Source organism: Zootermopsis nevadensis, unplaced genomic scaffold, assembly GCF_977971745.1.
Source record: "Zootermopsis nevadensis isolate Lab colony 2312 unplaced genomic scaffold, Znev_1.0 Znev_ptg000004l, whole genome shotgun sequence".
Classification (NCBI taxonomy): Eukaryota; Metazoa; Arthropoda; class Insecta; order Blattodea; family Termopsidae; genus Zootermopsis; species Zootermopsis nevadensis.
Genome location: NW_028259136.1, coordinates 3,243,056 through 3,267,084, shown reverse-complemented (window position 1 = coordinate 3,267,084; position 24,029 = coordinate 3,243,056). Strand labels below are relative to the sequence as shown.

Below are 24,029 nucleotides of genomic sequence, written 5' to 3'. Positions count from 1 at the left end.
ATGAAGTCCGAACTTCCCCGTATGTCAATATCTGTTAGCAAAGAACTCAGTTCAGGTACGAACAGAGACGTATATTTTCGCCAAGATACTGACAATGAATAGAAAACCCTTTGTTAGGTATTTGCCATGTCGCAAGGCGTTTCATGTGATAAAGAATTAAACATTATGTTGTCATGCAGAATGTTTGTAAAATGAGCCTTTTTTTAGTAAATGAGTTTGTTTGGTTAGATTTATCTGTAATGTAATAGCACGGCTGTGAAGATGTCGGTGTTGGTCTCCTGAGTTTTGGCGTCGTGTAGACTTGTCGGTGGATGCCAACGTTTCGGAGATACATACTGCCTCCACCTTCAGGCCTGGATTGGCGATGTTTGGAAGTGGAGGGATGAATATATTCTGTTCGAATCCAGGCACAGTGCCCTGACTTGTAAGCTCATTATTTTCCTTAGTCCCTTCAGAGGAATTCCGGAAGATTTTCTTAACGAAGGCCGCTGCCTTGCGTCCATCCATTTCGATTCATGTTGCAGCGTTACACGACCCCTGAAATTGCAATAGAATGTCAGGTTCAAGTTTCCGACAAGCGCTACCTGTCCCATTTTGTGTTTGGAGTTACATGTTTCAACGTTTCGTTCAAGCTTTCCAGACTGATTGAAAACAGACTAACACCAAGTCTTCCTGTTTCTCCAAACACTCATCCTACCTCCAGTCACTGTTTTTATCAACTTCTGAAGAAAGTTTGAAGCAGTCATACAAATAAATCACACTCTGTGTTATTTCCGGCGTCACGTACGGGGAGAATATCCTCTCCATCCACAGCCTCTGTACGCTTTCCCTTCCGTCTGTTATATCTGATAATGGCTTGTCTGTTCTTGGGTACACCTTCCGCATGGTAAAGTAAATATAGGACATTTTTATTTCTCGTCCCTCTAGGATCGCCATAATCAAACACTTGTCACTAGCACAAAAGAAAAATCTTTTTATCTCCAAAGAAGCGTCTTCTGTTCAGTTTATTTCAAAAGCCTTTTTTAATTTTGTCTTTGGTGTTACCCAGTTTTTAACTACATTTTGTTGGGTGAAAATTGGATCGCCGTTTCTTCCATAAAGAAACGTGGAGTTGTAAGATATTTAATTACCGTTTGGTCATGACGCAATAAATTCATTGAGAAACCACATTTTACAAATGATTTTGTAGGAAAATCAAATTAAATACAAGACTGGTTGAAATAATTTCCTCAAGATAGACTGTATCCAGTCTTACGTTCAGCAGATGTAATAATGTTTACATATTACTAAATAATGTCTCCTCAACATCTCTGTTGTACTTAAAACTAATTTTAAGTATTTTGGCATTAAAATAGCATTTCACATTTCTTTAAATTTGTTCTTTTGGACTTTGTCAATATTGTAAATATGAAATTGCATCGTTTCTGAAGTTGGATTATATTAATAATTTGCATAAAATTATAAGCTGTACGTATAATTTTGTAAGGGAGTTAATGCGCATTAGCAGAGCATTAAGTGGGAACACATTTACAGTCTTTGTTGTTGTATGTGCAGAATTTATTCTAAATATTTTTCGATATATTGTATTCCTATATTTATCGAGGTAACGGGAAAGGTAAATGATTATTTAATGTCATACACGAAGTGCGACCAGCTTTGAAACAATAGCGTTGTGTCTACAGTGAGGTTTACATAGCCACAAGAGACGAGTTTGGTAGTGAGTGAACTACTCGTTTTAAAATTTTCCCCCCAGAGAACTAAGCATCTAAACTACCGACCAAGCAACGCGAATGTGAAGAATTAATAGAGACCGAAAGCCATCGTAAGTGCGTCGCGGCTTTATACGCGCAGGAGAGCCATGGCTCGCCCGCGACTTGACCACCTGTTGACAGAGTGATACGTCTTGTAGAAACACACACATGCAAGAGATTATCGCTGTGTGAGGTTTGATATCGGTGTTACAGTCTGATCTTGGCCTCTGTAATCGGTCCGTAGGTTTCTTAATGCATCTGCAAAGGCTGTAAGATTATTTAGCGTCGAATATTATACGTTTCTCAACTGGGGTGTCCCTGCATCATGTTTTGAAATAAATCCTTCGCATTTAAAAATAGTTCGAGGTAATTATTTGATTGAACTCGTTCAGCCGTCGTGTCATCTTTCCGGCATGTGTTGATGCTTTGTTAAATAGTTTATCCGTACACATTCTTCATACACGTCATAATTTTCCATAATATTCCGTTTTAATGACCAATCTCTTTAGGCTTGCCACTTGTTCCTGAAATGTTGTTAATCTGTTTAATTTTCGTGTGAACTGCATGCGTTATAATTACCCTGATGATAGAGGCAGCGAGGACCTCTGAAACGTCAGTAAACTTCTACCAGACTACACGGCATTACAACCCAGGAGACAGCCATCCTCAACCTCATCGCCGTGAAAACCTCAAATCCTACAAGTCCTAAAGCAGCTCGAATGCGTCTGTTATTTTGGTTAAGAACACATTTTCATTACGTAGTGCTGTTTTAGGCACGGGTTTAGTATTGACTGATTTGGGACCTTCATATTCCTGGCCGTGCCTGTAACATTAATATAGTCCAGGGTAAGTCCTTGACCTGTTGGCTGTTACATCTAGCTACTGTCGGTTTTTCTATTATTTTGGTGCCCTCTTGTGGAGGCGATCAATAGTAGCTGTGCAGGCTGAGACAGCACATTCTGCGGTCCGCGGAACTTACCAGTACGTGCACGCCGTGCCCCCTGCGCGAAGGTACTCACACGTCACGCAATCCGGACGCACTTGGTCTGAATCGCGAAACAGAGACGCGGAGAGATTGCAAATCCGACGCCGTATTTCCTTATGGTACGAACTTCCAAAGCTAAGTCTAAACACAGAACGATGATTACATAACGTTGATTACTGTTCTTTGCAATCTTGTTTGGAACTGGCGGAGAAAATTGTTTCCTAGCAGCCAACGGGAATTGCTGTCGCTAAATAATCCTGGCTCTCCATGAAGTCTCATGCATCTGATAAGAGGAATATTTCTGAATCAGCTATAGGAATCTCCATTTTGTATAGAACAAATTTAAAGACAACTTTGCATACCTTGGAACTAAGCACAACAGCTTCCTTCCACATCCATTTTCCATTTTATTATTTGCTAATCATTCTGTCATTCGACACTATATAGTCTGAGTTACTGAAGGCATATTTAAATAAACTACAAATAAATGATATCAAGTGTGAGGTCATGCACAGTTCAGTTAAATGTTTGTCCTCCATTTCGGGCCACCGTACTTTCTCAAACCACGGCCTGTATGTTCCGAAGAAGTGAACAAGGCAGAACTCTTTCGAAGAGTGCCTCTGTAATTCTGGTGTGCGATCGAGCTTCATCACAGCAGAGAATTTTATTCATCAGAATAGCCTCCTCAATGAGCACTGTACAGAGAAGTGAGTTTGTGTATGAGAACGATCGTGGCTTGTTCCGAAGGAAAGGCTTTCACGTTATTCTACTCATTCTTGCTAGGAAGAAGCTCGTTTTGAAAGCACAGATATCTTGTCTATAAGAGAAACTAAAATTTGTCTTCTGGAAGAGTTCTTCCATTTATATTTACTGATTCTGAAGAAGAAATCTGACTAGAAGACATTTCTATATGAAAAACGTCTATAGAAGGAAATTTCATAGACGTTATTAGACACAACATCGAACCCTTCGGAAACGACACATGATCAGAGTGAAAATGTTGCTTCGTGTTAGAGTACACATATTTTTCAGTTGTGTTCTTTCGACTCTGGATGCGTAATTTTCCTTGGTACTATTTTCTTTCACACAGAGATACGTTGTTTCCAAGGCGACACTGCAGTGACAAACAAGCTTTTTTTTGGCATTTTTTAAAATTCGAAAAAAAATATTTCAATTAAAATCTGATGACCTTAGTGGGGTTCGTAATTTAGATCTATGACAATACCACGTCCTACTTCACACTATCTCTCTTCCTTAATTCAGGTGTCGTTTAAAGCCTGAATATTGCGAATTCACGTGCCTTCAATTACATATTGATGAAAGTTTAACGAAAATCGGTCATGTGTTCCATTGATTCGTGTACGTGAATAAATGTGAGATTTGAGATTTCCACAGCGGAGAGTATGAAGATTCTGTCTTCTAACCCAGAAGACAGAAATCTTCATACAAATAATAAATATTTCTGCACTCTTCAACTAAAACATATAAAAAATCGTACCTGTGAAGAACCATGTCTAATCTTTTAAAAATGTTTTTTTCTTTAAACCATGCCCTGTTTTTAACCTGGCAGTATCTAAGTGCTTTGCTCTGCCAGGTACGTCGTGTTTTGTATGACATTACTTTAATCATTACAGTTGCCATAGCAACTAATTCAAATTGCGATGCGTCTTCCTCTGTCACTCCGTACTTCCATTTCACCAAGAATCGAATACCCGAGCGGTGCACGTTGAAGAGAACTTCATATTACACGCTCAGACGTGTATTGTGTTCCTTAATTAGGAGTATCGCGTCGTGTAATCGCGAGAGACAGGCGCAAACTTCATTGATCGTCTGCAATGAAGAGGGAAAATTTGGTTTTTCTCGAGTACTTTAAAACAACTGGTATCTGATATGTTTTTTCTGACAAATTCCATGGAGGAGAGTCCTGAAAGAGCTCAGCTAGTCAGTAAATTCCCCGCCTTAAAAAGCCGTTTTATTTCTGTATGAACAAGAGTCCACCACCGGCCCCTTTCTTGAGCCATGTCTAGTCCACACTCTTCCACCTTGTTTCCTTAATACCAGGTTAATATTGCCCTCCTGTCTGCTCCAAGGCATTCCGAGAAATCTTTTACTTTCATGCTATCGGACTAAAATTTTGAACCCATCTCCTACATTACTTTATACATTCATCTACCACAGACCCATCTTAAGCGTAACTAATTCAAGTTAAATAAGAAATGTCTTAATCAAACTTTACTCAATTGTAAAGCATGTATGACGTATTTACGTCAAATTCTCCGAAACCGTGGTTCCACTGACAACTTTTTAGAAAATATAACCCGAAAAAACTATGCTTTAACGTAAGCATACGGAACTGTTGTAATTTGCTTTGTGTTTTGCACGTTGAAATGCGCGTTGTCGCCATTTTGCGAGAAATAATCGAGAAGCTTTCGCCAGGAGATCAGTCAGTGACATCAACTTTTCCTCAAGTTTCGTGTGCGTCGGCTCATGGGATCAAAGTTCTGCAGAATCACACACTCACACGGAAAGGATGTAACTTGTTCAACAAGCTTACCTTAACTTACCAGATAAGATAAATAAGGATAAAGAAGAACCATGAACTTCACGTGTAGTTGAGGTAAAGTCAACTTAAGCCGGTAAATATTCCATGCCTTGACTAGTATTCACTGCCGTTCTCCATTCCGATATTTTTCGTGGTTTTCCTTCTTTCGGACAGTGTAGTACCCTGACATAAGTCATGTTTTCTTCTTCCATTAGTTTAGAAAACTGAAATAACCTCAGCGTTTCATACAACGTTTTAAATAACCTGGCGTAACCTACAGGTGTTACATGATTGGTTTATTCCGTCTTTCATAAAAATGAGTCATTACTTGAAGGAAGCAGGGACCATGTATCAGTCTTGTTCTCACAAGCATCTACTTGGAATGAAAACGCGGTTAATTAAATGTGATGAAAGAAGAATGATACCAGCCGCCTAGAGACTCAGTGGCCACAATCCAAGCACTTCCACTTCCGCTAGTATTGACTCATTTTCCTTGTCCGATATTTCATCTTTTATTGCCAACTCTTGTGTATCCAACGAGTATGTATGCAGACCACTCGTCTGGACAGGCGCCGTCATAAATCATTTGATTTCAACTAGTTTTTCTTTTTTTCAAGCAGAACTTTGGCTATCTCTGAAACACATAGTTGAGTGCCAAAAGGATTTATAGGCTACGAGGACCACTACGAGCAATAATGTTACATGAGATGGACTTGAACATAACAATTTTCTATCTTACTGCTGATTTTGTGTCTTCTTTGTGAGGTGATGACTTTTTTACTTAAACTTTTCTGACATCTGTCTTCGCAGTTTCTGCTAGTTACGTCAATGTATCGCATGTAACCCTGAGATTGGAAAGTGTGAAAGGGATCGATCGTGACCTAATTTAAAGCGTTATCCAAGCATTTGCACTGAGTTACTGAAAACCACGAAAAGCCTTAGTCAGGATAACCGGTCTCCGAGAACCAGGAATTTCCCGAATACAAAGCTGCTAACCAATCGACTACCAAATTCGACTGTTATTACTTCTCTAAAGAATTTATACTTGCGTGATATTAAGAAATTCGGACACTTGCCTCTTGATACTGGTAATTTAAATAAGCAGACGACACAGAAGAGAATAGTTCATCTTGACGCTGTCATGCACACAAGTCGACACATTGAAGCTTCGATCAGTTCTTATAATCATTAAACAAATTGTTACCCTATTCAGCCAGGAGGGATTTCTCTCCCTGTCTCGTCCAGTTCTCCGGCTTCCAGCTGTTTCACCATTAGCGGAATGGTGGCTGGACTCCCAGCAGCTGCAGCTTCGCCGTCCTCTACCCATCCCTAAAACGTTTTAATGCACCCAGCATTATTTCAAGCTTTCTCTCTCATGCTTCCCGAGGAAGATAAATGTCAGCACTTTTATTCAGGTCCTTCATTCAATCTGTTCATTCATGTCTCTTCGGAGTTTTTTTGCGTTTATATTTCCATGTATATTTTAATATTTGTTTCATTCATAACAATGCTTCAAATAATATCAGTTCAAATTGACGTAATCGTGTCTTGTAGCTTCTAGCTTGTATTTAATTAAGTATGTTTCGTGTTTTAATCCAGAATCCATTTGTGCTATAAGCACTTGCCGGGAACACGTTTCAGGAATTTAAATTCTTTTAATCTCGTTCCATAATTACGAGAACTTTGCTCGGAATCGCAGTGGTGTTCAGTGTCTTCTACAATTTGTATGCGGGAAATAAAATTTGGCTATCCATGTGCTTAAAAAGCAAGACATGAAAATAGAGAAGGTTTCTTTAAGCTTTACGTATTTTGACACACAGCCATGAACAGAACGGACTTCGAACCTACGGTCCCAGGTGGGTACTACCGAATACACTAAGCACCTTAAATGGCTAAACCACTGATGTCGGCCATAAACTTAACTTAATGCAGTAATCTGTAGACTTTCGAGAGCAATTTTCTTAATGGCAAGGCAACTTTCTAACCAGAGATGCCAGAGTGGTGTGGACCTAATCGAGAGGGATGCAATACACATTCAGTATTAAAGAAAGAAAAATCATTAAAGCAATCTTATATAATTGTATACAAATTTCTTCGAGGAATTTAAGTTGTTTGCGTGTTGATTGATCTGATTCGACTATCAGCAAATTATAGAAATCAGATTCAGAGATAAATTACACCTTTATACATAGGCATTCCTTTATTATCAGATTTGCGAATGTTTATACCGAAATTATTGTGAAGATGGGGTGAACAACGTGAATCTGAGATGAATGCTGAAGGAGAATAGGCTTTAAAAGAGATTTACCTCAACCCTCACTCATACCTTCGAATTTTCAGAGGTTAATTTAATGCAATAAGTTTTGATGGAGTTGATCAGAAAGTTTACAGAACTTTGTTACCGGTTGAGTGGCTGCGGGCATTGTCAGTTTTAAAGCTGTGGAGGTTTCGAGGCAGTTACTCCTGTGCTGTGACGGAAGTTGAAGCAAATGGAAGGTGCAGCGAACAAGTAAGGAAATGCTTCTGAAGCGAATCAGAATTTGATTTCTCGCTTTTGCGAATGCCGCCGGTCTGGGCTGTTGACGTCAGGACAGGCTCGGTGTCTGCTTGGGTGGTGATGTGATCACTGGGAATCTGCAGGTGGTTGCACTGCTGTTTGCGGACTTCCGACCCACTCATTTCAGTGCGTAGAGAGGCATGTAAATCTTCGTGGAAACTGTTTGTTATTGTTGCCCCAGGTTTACCAAAACAAGAATATCAACGTCTGCGGAATAGAATTTTATATATCCAGTCATTCTCGTATTGTTACAGACGGACAAAGACACGGGGCGAAGGTAATAAGCACTTGAAACGTGGTTAAGAACACGTATAAAATAGAATGGATAAGCTGATGAGTTACACAATGTCGTTTCGCATTGGGAGGTAGGCACTATGTCAGCTTTACGCTCCGACCTATTTATCCCAGACGAAAGAGCCACCGATGCCAGTTACATATGAGTTTCTGTGGGACGGGACGTGACAGCCAACAGTAAAATATGAATCTCTCTGGTTTCGAACCCCTGACCTCTGTTTTGAAGCCATTTTGCTGAAGAGATATCGCGGTTCATGGCTTGGCTCAACAGAGAAAATGTATTAAAAGATACTGTGCTTTGGATATCCAAGATGTGAAGGCGGAAGTTGGGCCTGTCTCTGAAGGCACTTTAGTTATCTTCATTAAGTTCGTAGCAGAGATCATGTCTGATTTATTATTCTGTTAAACTCTGGTGCCTTAACGAGTTTAATAACGTAAACATCACAAGAAGAGGATATAAAGTAGGCGTAATGATAAAATATAAATATGTAATGCAGATACTGTTCCCGCGTCAAGACTGGGAATTAAAAACGGGAGAAAGGAGTGATCTTCCTGCGCACTCCGTCTATTGCTATTCAAAACACATTGCATTCCAGTAGTACTCAGTAGTGCAGCGCATTTTTTGCACGAATAGTGTATGCAGGGGTGGACCCATGTTTTTGCGAAGAGGATAACGTTTGGTAACTTGTTTGACTTGAAGATCGGATTCGAATCCTGGCAGACAAAGTTGTTCTTTTCGCCACCGGCTGTCGAGTCCACTTAGTTTCCTGTCCATCAGTTTTATCCCAGTGGTTGAAGCAGCTGGAACGTGATGGCCACTAACCCATCTAGTGCCAGTGTTCGCCAGTGCTTTCAAGACGTCTTCCTTTGTAGCAGTAGCAGCGTCACCTTCACGTATGCAAACACTTCATTTGAACAGCTAACAGCTGGATAAGTAGAGCGTCTATCTGTTTTTGCAGGCATAGTAACCACAGCAACCCGAGTGGAGTGAGCCCCGGGGAGCGGTCTCCGTTCGAAGGATCCTGTTGTGGAAGTAGTTACAACAACATCAGCTCCGAGGCTAGCGTGGAGGAGATTACGAAGTATCGGGTGGTGCTGTTGGGGGACGCTGGCGTCGGCAAGACAGCTCTCGTATCGCAGTTCATGACGTCGGAATACATGAACACGTACGACGCTTCACTAGGTAATGATTTCACGTATCTTTTACAGGTGACTTGAGAATCGCCGCGTGTAACTAAAACGCGTAAAACGGAAAACGTGTAACAATAGTCAATTGTTAAACTGGCGCCAGGATTTTTGTTGCTGCGTTTGTCATCTGCATCATATTCCCTGATAAGCCTAGAGAATGTTAGACGCAAGTAATAGGCTTTAAATGTTGGCGGTGAATAGGATTTTGATGCCGGATATAGAAGGGGCGTATAACGAGGGTAACCTGTACTGTATAATACGGGATTATCCGTAATCACAACACACTGTCTTCTGTAACCAATTGCCGTCTGGTTTTCAAGACACGGTTTTGGGACTGTAAGGTTTGCGAGCTCTGATATACTAGTTCATGTACAGTGTCCCTAAATGGCAGTGGACGCCGTGTAGTTCCCGCTGGCGTAGGGCGTCGTCGCGGAGGCAGAAATTTAGTGTTGTCAGTGGTGCTCATTTATACCCGCAGAATCTTGCGCATGACACAATAATTGCTGAAAAATTGCTGTTGAAACCTCAGACAAGGCTGTGTGTTTATTTTCTGAATTTTGTATAAATTACACGTGGAAGAGAACCGTTAAGTTAAAATGCAACGCCCTGACAAGAAAATTAAAATGTATGCAACCTATTATGGCTCAAAAAACCTTTCTTGGTTTCATTGATTCCAGTTCAGTTGTTTACCAATCTCCTCGCGTGATACTCGCTGGAGCTTTTCAGCTCAGACACAGGAAAACCACACGATGAACCGTCCGTCACTCAATTAGACCTTCAGTTGGTATTGTCACTTCACTCTGATAAATTGTGTGCTGGGAAAAGGCAATAAATAAATCTTAAGACGTGCCACAGTCAGAAGTGCTTAGTCCATTTACTTTCAAACACGACTGGCGTGATATTATTTGAAATATTAAATTAAAGATAATGACATAAACAAAAAATAAAGCGCGCATGAAGTAAACGTGAAAGATTTTATTCAAAAAACTTTATGGACAACACCAGCCCGAAGACCTAAGCATAGATGTTAAAAGAATATTAAAAGGGGTCTTAGTCAAATGGTGTGTGAAATGTGTACTGGATTCAGCTGGCTTGGGACAGGGTACAGTGCAAGTTTCTTGTGAAACTTCAAAATTTATATAGAGGCGGATAACTATTTTATCACTTGAGCGACAGTATTTTAAAGGAACAAGGTGTTCTCATATATTCGTAGTGCATTTTTAAATAAACATTTTTCTACTCACCCATTCTGATTATGCTTTTGTCTTATATTTGTGTCCTCTGTTTAGAATTGTTAAATTATGTAAAAATAAAATAAAATAACGAGCGAAGTAATCGCTGTTATATTTTAATTTTCGTGTTTTTTTGGAAGCAGAGAACCATAAGAATTTTTGAACATAAAGAAAACAGATTTTTTTCTACTTGTAATTCTCCTTGAATAGTTTTGCTGTAATGCCTTTTAGATTGAAGATTACGCGCAGGCTTGTATTAACCAATTTTTTCCACGAATTTCTTTCGGAATTTTGACTCCAAGACGTGACATTATTTCTTTTCTCTTGATACATTTTTCTATACTTGTTTTTTTATCGGCTTATTCTGCGCTGTATTTATAAGTTCGCAATCGAAAATCAGCTTTAGTAAGATTATTCGGGTCCCCATTGGATTGAACTTTCTGATTTTATATTCTATGCAAAATAAAATACTTATTGTGGTGTATCTTTGTGAGATACATTTAGAATAAAATGAGATTTTCTATCTGTGTCATACGTATATGTGTATCGTAAAAAAATACGCTCTTTGGAATATTTGAATAGTATTAATTACATAGGCCTGCATATCCCGCCGTCATTATCAAAGTATCGGAAAATCCACTGATTTATTTCATGTGAATTTAATCAAAATTATTTTAGTATTTTGAAGTCAAGAAATGCGGACGGATGGACGAAACGAAGAATTGTTGTATTTGTTAATGTTCTGTAATTCTTGCAAAGAAAGGCATTTAGATTCTTTTCATAAGAGTGAAATGCTTAAAGTAAGAAAAAATTATGATAAAATGTTACATACAAGTACTCTGTAAAACAACCCGTCTTTGATAAAATCGGAAAATTTAAAATATAAATTCGTGTAGATCATGAGTTTTACAGAAACCTGTATTAATAAAATCAAGTGCACTAAATGGTAAACACCCGTTCAGTTGAACCTGTCTGAATCAGCCCCTTTGAAATGTATGCACACAATATAGACACAATTAGTGATATTCCGATTGTGTCAAAATTTCAGATAAATTATATGAATTAAATTAAGAGAAAAAATAATAGGTCGGCTATTTTTATTAGTATTACGTCTTTGTCTATTTTCCACATCAGTATAGAATCAAACATGTTTCAAGGAATTGTATTGTGTATTGTTGTGAAGAAAAGTAGTTTCTTAGGCTGGAAGAATAATGTACTTTTCAAAAGATTGAATACAAAGCAGAGAAGCAGAGAGGAAAATAATCGGATCAAAGAGTCGTGACTTGTTGAATAATAGAGGACATTTCATAACAAGGAATTGGGTAATTTTTACAGCTCACGTAATCTACATATAATATAATGAATGACGTCCGTCATGTTTGTATGTACTATTATTATAAAAGTTGCCATGGTAACGCTAATAAGCGGTTTTCGACCTGTATGTGTCTGTTATACCATTGCCATGGTAATTCTGTTAATGGATTCCCAGCCTTGTGATCTGCATTACCGAAAATTTACAATCTCGTTTAGATAGTACAATGGAAACCTACAGACATTCCACCGGATCGCACTTTAACGTTAATTTTAAATAAAAGGGCAGTTATCCGCGGATTCAATACTATATTCACATCGTTATCATGAATACTCCAAAATAAATACTGATTATGACCATAAATTTATTGCAGTTGAGTGAACACAATGGTCTTAACATGTCTGTCAAAATTAGTTTTATTTGCGTACAACTTAACGCTTGTTAAAAAGGCCTTAAAACTTTGACTTATATTATATTACTCCTAACATAACCCGAGGCGAAATAACTCTTCAAAGAGCTGCTCTACACGGAAACTTTAAAACCTTCCGTATCTTTTGAACTTTACCTCCGTCTCGTATGTCCTAGTTCATTAAAAATTAAATGAATAACCATAAAAGTGCGCAGCGGAGAAATGAACGCTGAGGCTCGAACTCACTCGTATGTCTGTCTGTCCGAGCGTTTCTCTTGGATCTGAGCGAAATGTGTAGTCGTGTTAGCATAGAGAAACGCTGCCATTGGCCAAGCAACTACGTCTGACAAGGATTAGAAAGCGGGAAAGAAGATAATTACTGAACACAAATACTGATTGGCTAGAAAATACTTTAAGCATAAATCTAGCCCAAAAGCATTCACCGATTTAAATTAGGACTTAAAATAAATCGGTTTAATAAGCGCTTTACACACGTTGAAAATGTGTAAAGGTGATTAGTGTAAACTTACTGTGTTAAGTATGTCCCTTGTCACCACGGAATCGCTCGTCCTTAGATTGCCGGTGGAAGAAGGCCTGCAGATATGGAGGGTAGCTGCGAATATGTTGAATAGGAAGTCGAGGGCAGCCGACAAGGGGTGGTCCTCCAGATTAGTGGTTGGGCGAGCGACTAACGATTCCCCACTAAGAAAAGCCAGCATGAGAGAAATGTCGCTCAAGGCCTCAGACTTGGGAGGGCTGTTGTGAACCGGATGATGGACGTCCCGTTTACCTAAATGGTGGGGAATTTCTTGACTTGCCTAGCGTACTGTTAGCTTCTGAAGAAGTACTCTGTAAGAAGCTAAATGTATGAAGATTTCGGTCTTCTGGGTTGTTGCGCTGTGTAGTCTGGTCGATGTTAACCAACGTTTCAGAGGTCATACTGCCTCCGTCATCAGGGCGATGAAGATTTCTGTCTTCTGGGTTATTGCGCTGTGTAGTCTGGTCGATGTTAACCAACGTTTCAGAGGTCATACTGCCTCCGTCATCAGGGTGATGGGCCATTCTTGTTTTCTCAGTCGCTTCAGGCAAATGCCGGTACAGTACATTAGATTATGATATGCGTACACTATTGCTTCTAAATGTCACTGCACACTGAATGCATCATGCATGCTCAGAATTTAATGATTATGTTACTCATTGACACGAGAAGGGGATTTCGTATTTACGTACCTAACCACTTGTTCGTTGCCTGCAGCGAAATAGTCTTAATTGCACTGCGCATTGCTTGTGATGCAGTGGGCCATTCGCAGAAGAGCAGGGTAGGGAGTTACTTGTTAACGCACCCAGGGTTCAATTCCATCAATTGGCAGCGGTGCAAGGTGATAGCGTCTCTTCTGTGAACACAATTCCAATATAATGCAGAGGGGCTCATTGAACCGACAGTGTTCAATTTCAGACAACCATGAATAGATCTTTCAGGGACTTATGTGTGGGAGAACACACTGTCTGATGTAGTCTTCAAAGTGACGGTCTGTGCCTGATTCTGAACGAAGCGCCTATGAATAAGAACAATGGTTTACCGACATCTTCTTTGTGTGGTTAGCACTCCTGCATTATATTCGGGGGATTCCAGGCTTAAGTATTGACTCGGGATCTGTGGGAGATAGGGGTTGAAGGCGATTGGATTTTGCTGGCCGATGACAGGAACCGGTGAAGGGATTTGATTTATTCGGTGATGAACCTTCGGGCTCCCTAAGCCATCTAGTTAGTTATTATGTTTGTAAATCTCATTAAAAGTTCAACATTTATAAAATTTCTATGCCTTCGTTGAGCGAGATATGTTAACGAGTCAGTGCTATTTTGTTCTTTAAAGAAACTAAGTTTTATAACCATCAATTCTAAACCGTGGTGTTGAATCTCAAAGGATCCATCTCAGTGTAGTTCACAGTTTATTTCTGTAAGATACTTTATCGGACACTCTATTGTAACGACACTCAGAGATATAATGAATTAGTCTATTAGTAGCCGACTAGTAATAGGAAAGAGACCTCCCGGAAAATCTATATGTATATGGAAGGACTTTATTAAAACGTACCTTAGGAAAGTAGGGCAAGAGTGTGGATTGGATTAATCTGGATTAAGATGGATATCAGTGGCGGGTACCTTCGAACATATTAAATTGACTTTTGGGTTTCATCAAGTTCGGAGAATTTTATTCTTTGAGCTAATAACAACATATGAAAAAGGACTCCGATCCACGAACTTAGTATGATACTAATATTGTTTATATTAAAAAAACAATAAAATAATATAATACTCGTTAAATTAATCGAAATGTTTGACGGATGAATTTATTTAATCGGATTACTTTCGTTGTTACAGACTTCCCTTTTCTGTAAATTTTTCATTAGTGCACGTATCAGGCATGACATTTCATTTGTGTTCTCCAGAATGTAAAAAGGATTAAACTTGTCGCTTACCACTGTCTGTTTTATAACAGAATGTGTAAGCCGATTTCCATATAAAAATAGACTGTAACGATGGAAAATGTATGCTTCGCAAATACAAAGCGTTACAGAAATAGAGAATAATAAAAAATAAGCCTGGAAGCTTCCATAAGGGGTATAAAGAAGAGTTTGAAACAACCGAATATAATTTCTCAATTTAATATAAATTAGTGTGGCATCTGCAGATACTTTAATGGCTTTGAGAAGGCTGGGAGTCATTAGCTGGAAACAAGGTGTTGGGAGCGGAGGTGCGGAGGACTGCCTGATGAGGCGAAGCCCCAGCAGACAGTAGCTCCAGAAGGAACAAAGCACTGAAGAAAAATAAAGCACCCTTTTATCTACAAAGGAAATTGATTAAACTGCGTCCAAAACATGCAGATAAAAGATTATGATAACGTTCAGTATAATTTATAACGGTCTATCAGTTACTGAAACTATATATTTATTTACATATGTACGCAACCATATTTCGGTTCTCTGAGATCCGCCATCATGCGACGGATCTGTATATTACAACCAGTTACATGTTGAAATAAGTAGTTTTTTTATAGTGTTTTATTTTATAACGTTTAAGCTAGAGGAACGCCCTTCATCGGCTGTCCATAACTGTTTAACAAATGCAATCGTTCTTACCCTCAACCCCAAGACACTCAATGCTGCTCAGACATGGGATTATTTTGGGGGAAAGAGACAACATGGGAGACAAAGGCATAGATGGGAGGATAATATTAAAATTGATCTTAAAGGAACAGAGTGTGAAGATGTGTACTGGATTTTACTAGTTTACGATGGGATTCAGTGGCGGGCTGTTGTAAACACGGTAATGAACTTAGTAGTTTAATAAAAAAGGGGTTTCTCTTGGCGAGATTACCACTGTCATCAGCTTCTCAAGGACGCTTCTCCATGTAGTTCTTTTCTGGATGACGTCGGTTGCGTATCAAATTAGCGTTTGAACAAACATGTACAGGAAATGCGCATTCACTTCCGTCGTCTGTGAGTTTGTCATTTGTACAATAACCGTATCATTGCACAGGCACATCTCGTTAATTTCCACAGACAGATGGTAGAAGGCCTCATTATACCACCTGTTGCCTTGACTGTCATCGTTATCCGCGTTGTAAAGCGGAACCACGGTCTCTCTTTATCACAAAGGACATGTGTCCTCATACAGAAAACTTTGCACCATTCTTAAAAAGTAGGTCATAATTTAAATTGATCCATAGGTATGTAGAAAGATTGATAACAGATGGTTGGATAGATTTTTTAACAGGTGATAAATATACTAACAGTTAAGATATATGCAGATACCACATCTTATATTCTCTGTAGAGCCACGGTGGTCTAGCGGTTAGAACGCTGGCCTTGTAATCCTGGGGTCTCGGGTTCGATTCCCGAATTTATAGCTTGTGTTGGGCAAGGCCGTGGTCTAGGCAACACGGAGTTTTCCTCCGGGGGCTTACCCGGTTTCTCCGTGGCATCCCAACAATTACTCCATTCACACACAGAAGAAGGCAATGTCAAACCACTTCTGGATCATCTGCCAAGAACGTATATGAACAGGTCCCAGTCCGAGAAAAGGATGGAAGGATCCTGTTCATATGGACCTGTCGTCAGACAGAACACTAAAAAAAAAAATTCCCTGTGTATGTATTCGTATAAGCCCACTTGTGCGTATGGATAGATAGAATATCCTTGCAAGTCCTCAAAATGCCGAAGACACAGCGGTAATGTGTCGTGTGTTTCAAATGGGGAAACATGGTCTCTTACTTTTACGGAAGAACAAATTACATATGAAAATATTGTGGCAAAAAATATCTGTATCCTGTTAAGGATCGGGCAAGTGAGCTCTAACATAGTTCGCAGTGAGGAACTGTTTTATTATGCAGATTGACTAATACTGTTATGATAGTACAATTTAGAAGGTAGATTGAAAACGAGGATTTAATTTCTAGGATTATTTCGGATATGAACGAGATATTTGAAGGGTGGGACACGCTGTCATTGTGTCTTTTGTGTACATACGCAACTCATAACAAGTGCTTCGCTGGATATCCGTTTGGCTATGATTGGAGTTTGTAATTACCGCACTGTTCATTAGAGGGAAGAATCAAGGTACCGAAGTAATCACCGTAAAATCTGTTCATCGGGAGTCTTCTGTGAACTTCGTTAAACGAAATATTAGAATCAGAGATGGCTGTCTTTCGGGTTGTAGCGCCGTGTAGTCAGATAGAAGTTTACCGACGTTTCAGAGGTTCTTACTGATGATTAAGGCCATAAGTACATCTGAAACGTCGGTCAACTTCTACCAGATTACACGGCTGTGCATTATCGTAGAAGACAGACATCTTCACGTGTAACTTGCGTGTTGTGCTGTTAAGTATAAGGCTGTAGGATATACGCGTATACTGATCAGCTCTGTTAGCAGTATTAAGACTTGTTTCTCCAACAAATAGACGAAGGAAAATAATATGTTCAAAACACAGTAGTAAAGGATGAAGTCTATTATATTCCCTGTTAGTTAAAAGTTCTGAAGTAATTTCAGTTGTCATTGGAATAATTGCTTTCCGCTTCTTTATTCACATAACAAAAGTAAGTGATAAATGACGCCTACCCGCTTGTTACTCTTAAGGTCATTTTTCCAGATGCTGGTTTCTGCCAATTTATTACGCGTTCTCTCGAGGCACTGTAAGCTACAGCGTTTCCTGGAAATCACTTTATGTCAGGCGAAGACTGAAGGACGAGATGTGATAGAATAAAAAGCTTTATTCTGGGTTCAGGTAGGTCGCGTAGGCTATGAAAAGATGAGAGAAGATCTGGGACGTAATAAAAAGGAAGCAACAAGACTGACAGGATGAGCTATTATCTATGATGATGATCACGTAGTTTTCATAGGTAAAGAGCTCGCTATTATTACAGTCTCTTAGCGAAAGAGACGCCGTTAGATTTCATGTATAATATATGGACAGTTTTCCTGTAAGATCAAGTTTATATTTGTGTTATATTTATACTTCGGTCGTGTTACACACGCCTGAGTGTTTTAACGTGTGTACCTGTTTATGTGTTTTTAACATCGTAAAAATGATAAAGGAATTTCTTGATCGTGGTTCTTCCAAGATAGTTTACGTGTACGAGGTGCGATCGGAAAGTTTCAAGACTGTGTCAATAGAGGGCGAACCGGATGTAGTACGAGCTTCTGCCGCTAGGGGGTGCGGCCTACATTCATAGTGAATCAGTGTGCCAGCCGGCATCATCGAATTAGCATTTGTTTCTTAGTTACGGGCGTTTTGGTAGTGCATTACACCGACCCTCCTGCGATTTCGGAATGGCGGATTTTCATGAACAAAGAGTGTGCATCAAATTTTGCCAAAGACTCGCCAAAACGGCTACGGAAATCTATGAAATGCTAAAGCAAGCATTTGGGGAGTCCGCAATGGGTCGTGCACAAACTTTTGTGTGGCATTCACGTTTTAAAAATGGCCGAACCTCTGTCGATGATGACGAGCGTTCTGGACGACCATCTTCGAGCACAACGTCCGAAAATGTTACGAAGATTCGGCAGGCCATTCACGAAGATCGACGTCGTACCATCAACGACTTGTGCGACATTGTTGGGATAGGCTATGGGACCTGTCAGCTGATTCTAAAGGAAGAACTCCACATGAGACGCATCGCAGCCAAGTTTGTGCCAAGGCTCCTGTCTGAGGACCAGAAGCAGAATCGACTTCTCGTTTGTCAGCAGCTCAAAGATCTTGCAAGAACCGACCCCAACTTCCTCTCTAAGGTTTCCTCTTCCCAAAGATGAAAATTCAGCTAAAGGGAAGGAGATTTGAGACGATAGAAGAGATTCAGGCAGAATCGTAGATGGTGCTTGACAGGCTGACAAAGAAAGATTTCCAGGGATGCTTCCAGGCTTGGCAGTAGCGCTGGGATCGTTGTGTTCACTCCCAGGGGAACTACTTCGAGGGTGATGGATGAATTTAATACCTGAGATAAGTGTACGTGTTTTTATAGGCGCAGTCTTGAAACTTTCCGATCGCACCTCGTATGCAAATGCCTGTTGCAGGAACACTGAATTTGCTCTGATTTCAGTCTTATATTCAAGAGCAGTAGGAAGACATTTTGTCATTCGTATTCACAGGTTTTTAGTTCATAACATACTACCAATATTAGGTAACCTTAGGAGTGTAAGATGATGAGCATGGCTAACTGTATGCAAATTATGCATAACCGACATTTCTGGTCAAAATACTTGTCTGTGTCACAGACGTTACTGGAAGAATTCTCCAGCGAGGCCAACTTGCAAAAAACGAATGCTCTGTGACCTGAGATCAGGCCGTTCACATGATCGCAAAGGTCTCTATCAGCAGTTGGAATCTCGTATTCATGCTAACACACGAACGGTGGATGTGGGCATTTGTTGGGGTATCTTCCCTTATCTTACGGGACTTTCGCTGGCAGAAGTCTTGCATTTTTCTGGTATTGTCTCTATAAATTTTCTAAAGGAACTGTAAACCAGTAAGGTTACTGATATTGAAGTGACGTAAAATTATAAATGAGAACTTCATATAAGGCTTCTGGTAGAGGAGTGAACTGGTACATTCAAATAAATATCGATCTCTTATTTTCCCAGTCTCTCGGCTTCAGCTTATATTTATGGTCATTCTGTCATCTCGACTTTAAATACGTTTTAGGATTCATACAGTGTTATCGAATTGTCTACGAAATATGGAAACAAATTTATACAGTTACGTGCTTGTCGTAATTGTTTTCTGCTGTTGTTTGGTGGCAGCAGCAGACATAATGTGGGAGCTCAGTGTTCTAATATTTTCCAGCCCCGTGCTTTTGGAATAATATTCCTTTCAGTCAGGCATCGGTCAGGAGTATAATGGACGAGCCGTGTACGCTGTGCTGCTTCCAAGCGATCTTTCGCCCTCCTGCACGGACTGGAGCTGATTCAGCTTTGGGGGTGGCCAGCCCCATGTGTTGAATTAGAAAGCTGTACAGACAAGAAAACAATACATTGCGACTGGCAGTTTCGTTGCTTTAGAAGGCTGTTGTGCTTTGCTCAGATATATAGCAAGCAGGATTTACTGAATACAAATACAATTTATGATAGTGAAATTTGCAATATCCTCTATACGACCCAATGGTCAGGCTGCGTGAGGCTCCACCAATCTTTAGTTGGCCAAGATAAAGTTTTTCCACTATTAGTGCACGGAAGTGGGAAAATAATTAGAAATTGTGCGCTGTTAAGGACACCTGCAGTGAAACGCAAACTATTAACTTGCAGGATTTGAAATTCTCACAGCGGTGAGTACCTAGAAGAAAACCATCTTAAAAAATAACATTATATGTATGGAAAAATAATTTCTTTCAATAAAGATTTTGACAGTGGTTGATTCATTGCAGGAACACTATGTTGGACGTTACCCATTGTGTCAGGTATATTTTATATAAAAACGTTTCAGGAATTTCTGTGCTCCTATCTTCAGGTAATTATTATATGCTGACAGGTGTTGTTATGATGATTCTGTTTTGATATTAATGACAGTGATTGATTCGTTCTGGGTTTGGTGCAAACTTTGATACTTAGATCAAAAGAAAACAAAATTTTTCGATATATTATCAACCAGTCACATGAAGACGAGAACAGAGCCAACTCTCGTCTACCTCAGACATTGGCCAGTGTCAAAAGCAATCTTATAGTATTTCCATGTTACTTTTTTGGTTATCCACGAAATTTTCATGTTTTTTTATTTATTTTAACATGTCATGTGATGGGCCTACTACATTATGCCCTGTTTAATTACACACAGATAAACTTGGCAACAAAATTTATTGCTGCCCTCATCCAGTCTGTATACCAAACACATCATATTTTATGCTTTCCGCGTACGGACTTGAACAGAATCATACGTCAGACCCATGGTCGAAAGTTCGTTCGACCATGGTCTGACCATCAGCTGGGTGCGCATGCCCGGGATTGGAAGGTAGGAAAACGTCGTTGCAGCTCTAACCTTAGAGCAAACTTTGCGATCCCACGTTTGAAATCCCTGAGGCCATGAAATGTTTGTGTGCATGCCAATCATCAGATTTTTCGCCACAATTCCCCGCAAAACCCTTACGGCCGAGAATTGGTTTCACTACGTTAAATCCGAGAAAAAATGCGAGAGATAGAAAAATCTTTTACCAATTTTAATAATGAGTGTGAGATGGGGGTTGGTAATATGAAAATGTTAGACACAGTAGAGAATGAATCTGTTACAAGGGACATGCATTAAGGAAACTGTTTTGAGAAATGAACGGTTTCGACAAATTCCCAGCTTTTAACGGACCCCAAAATTTCATTACCATGTTTACGAGAGTCTGTCACTAGACTCTGTCCTAAATCAGTTGAATTAGTTTCCTACTCTCATATCCTGCTTGTACGAGGTACATTTTAGTAATTCTCCAGTCTTGCCTCGTCTCCGAATCGATTTCTTTCCAGCCGATGCTCCACTGAAATTACGCATAATTTTATCTCTTTGATGCGTTCCCCAGATCTCCTCATCTTATCCTCCATTTGACCACGTTAATAAAGCGACAGAATTATAGCGGTTAGCGAAAGCGTGTATAACGAGAGTCACCTGTGCTGCATGACATAAGGATAATCTGGAAAACTGTTAGCACAGCAAATTCTTCTTTCTCCTGTCTAAACAGGGTTATTAATTTCTTGTCTGTACTGAAAAGCTTAAGAAGTCTGATAGCAGGAGGCCGCCCTACGTTAATATTAGGACATTGTCTTGGGAGGAATAAGTCCCTTTGTGCGGTTCAGAGAAGAAATTTGCCGATGGGGCTGTCTGTCCACCCCTTGGTTAGACGAACCTGTTGCACTGCCTGAGCCTCCATTTATTACTGCAGAATCGATTGTTGCTATAATAGAAATCCGTGTGCTCCCAGCACGGACAATAGCCGGCAGAGTTGCGTGGCTAAGAGTGGGGTGGGCGAGGCGTGGCTATGAATGAATGAATTGGAAACTGCCATCCTAAAACGCTCTAAAATCAAGAGAAGAGGTCTCAGTTGCCAAACTTGTTTCGTTTAAGGAATGAGCTGTAAATATTTCTCCACCATTTTCGGACGTTTCAGGAGCCGATAGGTGAGTCAGGAACATTGATATCTTCCGTGTAACATGTTTTTTATTAAGTGATATTTGAGATTCTCACGGCGACGATTATAATGAAGGCTGTCTTGTAGAGGTTTATCGACGTTTCAGAGGTACCACCATCATTGTCATGTTGGTGGATGGAACATGCAGCTATGAAACGTCGGATTACACGGCGCAATACTAAAATATTTTTGTGCTAATACAAATTAAAGTTACTAAGCGACAGTTTAAATGAAACACTTTCAGTACTTGTGTTTGATTTAATTTTATACGGCTGAATTAAAAAAAGTTGTTTTCTGTTATGTATAATTAGTTCTGAACCGTGCACATTGCAAGCAGGGCGAAGCAATGGACGAGACGTGAGAACCACCTTTGTGATTTGTAAGAATCCTTCGAGAGACAATCCGAATAGTCGATATATTTACAAATTGCAATAAAGTGATGACCATATCTGTTCCGCTCTGTTAGAATTACAGGTCTACACCCACCTCTTTTGTACCAGCCTTTAATTGTCCTACGCATCTCCACACACTGAAGCCACGAGTTCTTGCTAACACGCCACGCGTGTGTGTGTGTGATAACAAAATTAGAATATTATTTTGATATGTTAGCAGTTTCCGCTTCACATGCTGAATAGATCTACAGTATGTGTTGGCTTGATTCGTGGAACCAATTCTCGCCTGCACGCTTGCATTTATGCAACTTACGTTTTATCTTATATTTTACTATTTTATATCCCGTATATACGGGTGTCTCAAAAATATGTTTACACACTATGACAAGGTGGTCATTTCTAGCACCTACTCTAGAGTCACTGATTTACTAAATTCCAACTGACGTATGTAAAGGTTTAGTTTAATACAATGTCTTTATTTCTTTCATTGAATGTGTGTATACTTTTGGGACAGCCTGTAGATATGCTTTCGCGTGTATGTGTGTTTGTGTGTGTCACTTAGCATCTCCTTCCGGTTGTCATTTTACGCGCACACATTTCCAATATCTGTTGTGTCCTCTGTATTCCGCGTCTTTTCCACATCAGCTATCCAATTTATTTCGGGACGGCCTCGCCGTCAGTGCTCAGCAGGTTCCATTTCCACATTTTCCATGGCCATCTGTATTACTGCACTCCTGCCTACTTACAACGTCCCAAAGGCGTTCGTTATTTTTCCTAAAAACTCTTCATAATTCTCCTTTATTGTGCGAACTAATTTTTAATTTTCTGTTATTGTTTTTAAGAGTTTGGTATCTTATATATTTCCTATTATTTTATTTTATTTATTTTATTTTTCTTATAATTTTATTTCTTGAAGTCCTGCTCAGAATCCTCTCATTGAATTGTCTGTTTGTTTCCTTGTTGAAGCTTGATGACTATAACCAATTTTACAATTCAAAAATCATGTCAGTTGCCTGACAATCATTTGACGGTGATCAATACTCAGCTCTACATGTAACATTGGATAGCGGAATATTTATCCATAACATTACCGTAATGAACAAACAGTTTTATTATTTCAGTAGTAAAATTTGTTTTTTTTAAAGGCAGGGTGGAAAACGGAGACTTTTACTAATTGCTGTATCTCATTTCGTCTAACTCAACTTCGCGGGCTGTTAATGAACAACGTGCTTCATAAACGCAATAATTGTAGTTCGAGCCACGGTTCGAAATTTGGTTAACCCGACAGAAGTTTCCTCAGTCCCTCCAGGAAAATACCGAATAGCACCTTACATTAGACCAGGACTGTTTCCTTCCAAACACTTTCCAATTCATTATTAATTAATAATTCTACAATTCGGTGCTTTGTAACTTCAGGTACTGACAGTGTTGTTAAATAAATAAATTAGAACGTTAAAATATGACCTGCCGTTTCCTTCCACACCCCTTTTCAGTCAATATTCACACAGTCGACCTACAATTCGAAACTACGTCATCTGTAGGTTAAAACGGTGGGTTTAGATAATTAAAAAAAATCGATCGTGTGATCCTCCAAATCTGTCACTGTTCGAAACACAGTGCAGCAGTTTGTGAAGACGTTAATCAGACTTTCAGTCGATACAAATGTGTTTAATGACACGACTGCAGTGTAATGTCGTCACTGGCGCATGGAGTA

General features: G+C 39.5%; 1 protein-coding gene across 1 annotated transcript in view; it reads left to right on the top strand.

The window, feature by feature from the left end:
• Nucleotides 1-24,029, top strand: part of LOC110830862 (uncharacterized) — a 58,756-nt gene that overhangs the window by 12,426 nt on the left and 22,301 nt on the right. Inside the window, exon 3 of the mRNA XM_022066210.2 lies at nucleotides 9,089-9,312. Coding sequence (XP_021921902.2) covers nucleotides 9,089-9,312 — 224 coding nt within the window. The remainder of the gene's footprint in view (nucleotides 1-9,088; nucleotides 9,313-24,029) is intronic.